This window comes from Pecten maximus, unplaced genomic scaffold, assembly GCF_902652985.1.
Source record: "Pecten maximus unplaced genomic scaffold, xPecMax1.1, whole genome shotgun sequence".
NCBI lineage: Eukaryota > Metazoa > Mollusca > Bivalvia > Pectinida > Pectinidae > Pecten > Pecten maximus.
This window is the reverse complement of record NW_022982792.1, coordinates 7,500-13,055: the sequence shown is the minus strand read 5'-3', so window position 1 is coordinate 13,055 and position 5,556 is coordinate 7,500. Positions and strand designations below refer to the sequence as shown.

The window sequence follows — 5,556 nt, the reverse complement described above, 5'->3', positions numbered from 1 at the left end:
GTTGTTAAAAAGGCACAAGTTGTTTTTATCTATGAATCCTCAATACGTTTTCCTCTCTCGTCTGTGTTTGGAGAGCTCCACAGGCTGTTGCGTCCATTAAAATCTCCGGGAATCATGCATTGTAATGGGAGTTTGGAAATTAGTCAGAAATGTGGCATTTACCACCCGAAATTGTCACTGCTACCCGCTGTTTGGGCCGAGATATGCGGGACGAAATGAACCTACCGGGTAGAAAAAAACCCAAAACAAAACAAAAACATTCACTACAAGGCACGCCCTGACATCACATCGATTCGCGATGTTGTTTAGTTTAACCTTTTAGTTATATTATTTATTTATTTATCTATTTTTACCATTGGTACACCACCTAAGATGTTTGTTTTCTAATTACTTGTAATTATAATAGGGCCTCGGCGAATACACAAACATAACGATATATTTACCTGTACAATCTGTGTACCTGTTCCATGTTCTATGTCTATATGTGATCGTTTTTAATTTACTTGTGTCTTGATAAAGGGACAGGTCGCCTCTAAAATTCGACAATTTGCTTGTCTGTACTATCGAATAGTATTGCGTATATTCGCAGTATTTTGTTTTAGATTTCATTCGGTACTAATGGGCTTCAGTATTCCTTAAACATTGATGTTGCTGTTATGATAAAACAATTCAGTTTGTTTTTTATTTTGTAGAATTTCCAGAAATATTATGGATTGGGTGAAATTTACGAGAAGAGAAGGGCCACTATTGAAAATGCATGCGACAAAAGTCAGGACGGTTATATGGGGAATTCTGAAGGATCTAAAGTGGCAAAAAAACTCGTGATAAACCGCAGTCGGCATCTCGTTTACTGCCCCGTTCAAAAGGTCGGATCTACGTTTTTAAGGAGCCTTCTGCGTATGGTGAACAGAGACGGAAAGAAAAATATCGACGGACGAAGAATGCATGAGAAAAATAAGAACTCCACAAGCACAGATGTCACAGACTTGCATTATATACTAACAACCTCATTTAAAATGATGTTTACACGGAATCCATATGAGAGGTTGTTTTCGGGATACGTTGATAAACTCTTCACTGTAAATACATTGTACTGGGCGATAACAGGAACCTATATAAAAAATAACATTCTGAATCCTAAAGATGATTATCGTGAAAAGTGCGGACATGGGGTAACTTTTCCGCAATTCATAAAATACGTGATCGCATCATTTAAAACTGGTGAACATACTAACGCCCACTTTACTCCTATCTACGAACACTGCCTGCCTTGTCAGATATCATACGACTTTATAGGGAAGATGGAAACATTTGCAAATGATTCGCTTGTTCTGTTGAATGGTTGGAACAGACGGTACGGTACGAACATTACATACGATGATTTTGAGGTAGAGACATCATTACTTAGAGCCGGAGGACAGGTCGGTCGTCTATACCAAATGCGAATAGGTTTAGAAAAATGCATGTCCTTTTATTCCGCTATGCAGCGAATATGGAAAGATCTCCAAATTCGAGGTATGTTGTCAACTGGTATAAGCCTTCCGTTTAACCGCTCTAAGGCTGGGAATGTTACTAAAACGCAGATGCAGGATGTGGTAACTAAAGCCATCCAGGAAAGTTTTACAGATCGAACAGGACTACTCCGTCAGAAAGAAGAGTCTATAAGTCAGGCGTACAGTGACGTACCCATGGAGGACTTGTTGGAGCTCAGAGAATTGGTCCGACCAGATTGCGAACTTTTCGGGTATGACGTGTCACCTGATTACATATTCAATCGTAGTGATTCGTCTAAACAATTAAGTACCTTTAAATATTTTGAAATTGACGAATGATTGTAAATGCTTTACATACATTGGACGAGTGGAAGCTTCAGTTCATTAAGTGTATGGTCACGCCTTAATTACTACTCTGTATGGTCAAGCATTTATCACTACAGTGTATGGTCACGCATTGATTAATACAGTGAATGGTCACGCATCAATGAATACAGTGAATGGTCAGGCATTTAGCACTGCAGTGTATGGTCACGCATTAATGAATACAGTGAATGGTCACGCATTTAGCACTGCAGTGTATGGTCACGCATCAATGAATACAGTGAATGATCACGCATTTAGCACTGCAGTGTATGGTCACGCATTAATTAATACAGTGAATGGTCACGCTTTTATCACTACAGTGTATGGTCACGCATTCATTTATTACTACTGTGAATGGTCACGCATTGATGAATACAGTGAATGGTCATGCATTTATTACTACTGTGAATGGTCACGAATTTATCACTGCAGTGTTTGACCGTATTCAAATGGCCGTTTTAGACAATTGCTTCTGGCAGATTGAACAAAGTGTGTTTGATACAGAAACTGTACATAGTTTTTCTTTCATTATCATTTTTTTTTTACTTAAGGAAACATATTTGCTAAAATACATTTGTTTCTTCGTTTATATCTGCTATTGGCTTCCATTTCTTTTTCAAATATAGGTCAGAAATGTATCTGTAGCATTTAACAATATTCTTGCTGCTCTTTTCTGTGATTTTTAAATCTATAAATGGTTTAGGTTCACTCCTGATAGATAAACCGTACAACACAAAATGATACTGCTGTACACTTTTGTAATAACATCATTTGACATAACTGAAATAATTGACATAATCCAAACACACTATATTTGCTTCATATTTTCTTTTCAATAAATTTCATATGCTTTTCCGGGGAGACAGCTATCGATAAAAACACCCAATAGTTTTGTACATTTAACGGTTAATATCATCAGACCCAATACGTTCAAAATCAGCCGAAATCTAGCGAGCTTTGGAGAGGACCCTATCATCATTGGGTTTAGTTAAGGGTCATCTATATAGCAGAATTATGTTGAATTTCAAACACGAATAATTATCTGAAGATTTGCACAAAAATAGTCATGTTATATACCAAAATGTTTGTATGGACATGCAGCTTCTTACAATCACCAATAATTTGCTGTAGATGCTACCAGTTTCTTCCATATAATAACTTTGTGGTAAGATGTAGCATGGAATAATTCTAAGTCTCGAAAATGACCAAACCTGAAAAATAGCCAAGCTGTTATGTTCACAAGTGTCTATAGCACAGGGTAGGAGCATTTGTTTTACCGGATTTTACTTTATGTAGGTATAAACACTTATTTTGTTTTGACCTTGAAATGCAAATGGCGGCTGTGAATAATATTACACAAATATGGCTTAAAGGGAGGCATTTCAGTTAATAACAATACTCCTATATCGTACTTTTAAGACATCTCATCATATTAAGAAGGACCTTTTAAAGTCAAATTGTTAAACTGGTGAGTTTGTGGCCTTTTTCAGAAATTGGCATATTTTACCCAAAACTCAACGGTTGAAATTTTTTCCCTAAAAGCAGTCTTCTTGCCATTTCAAGAATTCTTTATATTGTCTAATAAGAGCATTTTTGATATTTTCAATACCTCCTAATAAGCCATATTTTTGTGATATCATTCACGACCGCCATTTGCAATTCAAGGTCAAAATAAAAACAGCGTTTATACATATGATAACGTCAAATCTGGTCAAACCAATGCTCCTATTTTGTGCTTTAGACACTTGTGAGCAAAACGACATGGCAAGTTTGTGTAATATATGGGATACAAATGAGTTAATTATGTCCCCCTGAAACATGCATTTTCTTACGTTTTGTTGAAATTTACAAACAGCTTAACAAATTACATGTCAACATTAAGTCCCACGGTTTGCCATGATACATACTAAAAGTTCATCATGTTACTTCTGTGACATTGCACCATAATACGGATTTATAGGCCTGTAAAATATCAATGTTTTGACTGGATTTGCTGTTTAGATGCCCCTTAAATTCAGACATAATTTTATAACCCTTTATCCATAGCAAGAGTGTGTTCACTTTGAATAAAGAACGGTACTGACCTTTTATTATTATTTGCTGAGGATATAAAACTGTTTAGCAAAGCTAATCTTCTACAGGGTCCTCTGTTAGTAAAATTGGTTAGTAGATATAGGACAAGGTAGTATCATAGTAAATAGATATACATAAAATAATAATCAGTGTTACTATTGATAAAGACATAATTGTTAATCTTACTAAAATCAGCAATTAAAATAGGGCCATTGGATAATAATTTAATTTTGCTTGTAACAAGCATTTTCATTGGCTCAAAAAATTATGTTATCATCTCATCATAACATAAAAAAAAATAAACTGTGACGTCAGCGGAGTAATCGTTGTTCACGGGATTTTGTATTTATCGATGTGTTTTTAAATATCTGGAGCAAAATAAACATGTTAAACTTAATGAAAATGTTGTTAATTAAATTATAAGGGTTAACTGTAATATTTTTTTTACGTTATTGAGCAATAACACAAAATACTTGGGTGTACTCTTTTCATAAACCGCTTCGCGGTTTATTCAGAGTACACCCCAGTTTTTTGTGTTATTGCTCAATAACGTAAAAACAATATTACAGTTAACCCTTAACTAACAGTAAATCGGAGATGCTTACAGTTTGTTTCCTCCATGGTGGGACGGCGTGAACAACATGAGAGTGGAGACGATACACTCTACATGTATACATTAAGTTTATCCAAATAACAATAGTTAACTATATCGAAAGCCTTACGGAGGTCAACAACTACAACACTAGTTAGATACCCTTCGTCAATATTGTTTATCTACCACGTTTATCAGATCTTTGTTGAATGATGTCAAATTAATGACCATTCCGCCCTGTTGAATGGTTTGGTCGAATTAATGCTCATTCCACTCTGTTAAATGGTTTGGTTGAATTAATGCTCATTCCACTCTGTTCAATGGTTTGGTCGAATTAATGCTCATTCCACCCTGTTGAATGGTTTGGTCGAATTAATGCTCATTCCACCCTGTTGAATGGTTTGGTCGAATTAATGATCATTCCATCCTGTTGAATGGTTTGGTCAAATTAATGTTTATTCCAACGTGTTGAATGGTTTGGTCGAATTAATGCTCACTCCATTCTAATATTTTACTGAAGAAAAAACAATACAAAGAATGATCCATAATTCTTACTTCTGTGTGGTAATTCACCCTTAAAAATAGGGCCAGTCTCAATAAATTTACTTTAGTCTCACCATGATTTTTGTTTTGTTTTGATTTGAGAGTTGATTTTGGCGTTATCTGCACCAGTAGAAAATCATAAGTATACTGTAAATGTACTTATTTTAGCGCAGTCAAATTTTAGCGCAAACACAGAAAATTGTAAAATATGATTTATGAGCGTGGACGTGAATTAGTATAAATAATGTGAACGTTTTGTGTATTTTTTTGCGTCGATTTATATGTTAGCAAAGTTTAGTCATATATATCTCAGCACGATGTCAGACCTCTCTCATTATTGATTTGGTATAAAGACGAGTTTACTAATTCGCATCGTGTTACTTTTATATGTAATTTATTGTAGGCAGATGAACGAAGCATCCCTATATAAACACCACGGTGAAAAAAAACCACAAACGACCTACCAATCAAAACACAGTACACTGACAT

General features: G+C 35.2%; 1 protein-coding gene across 1 annotated transcript; it reads left to right on the top strand.

The window, feature by feature from the left end:
* Positions 1–692: 692 nt before the first annotated feature.
* Positions 693–1,744, top strand: LOC117320957 (carbohydrate sulfotransferase 9-like; the record flags this gene model as incomplete). Its single annotated transcript, XM_033875443.1, has 1 exon — positions 693–1,744. A coding segment is annotated over one exon (1,052 nt), but the record flags the coding sequence as incomplete, so codon positions are not given.
* Between the last annotated feature and the right edge of the window lie 3,812 nt (positions 1,745–5,556).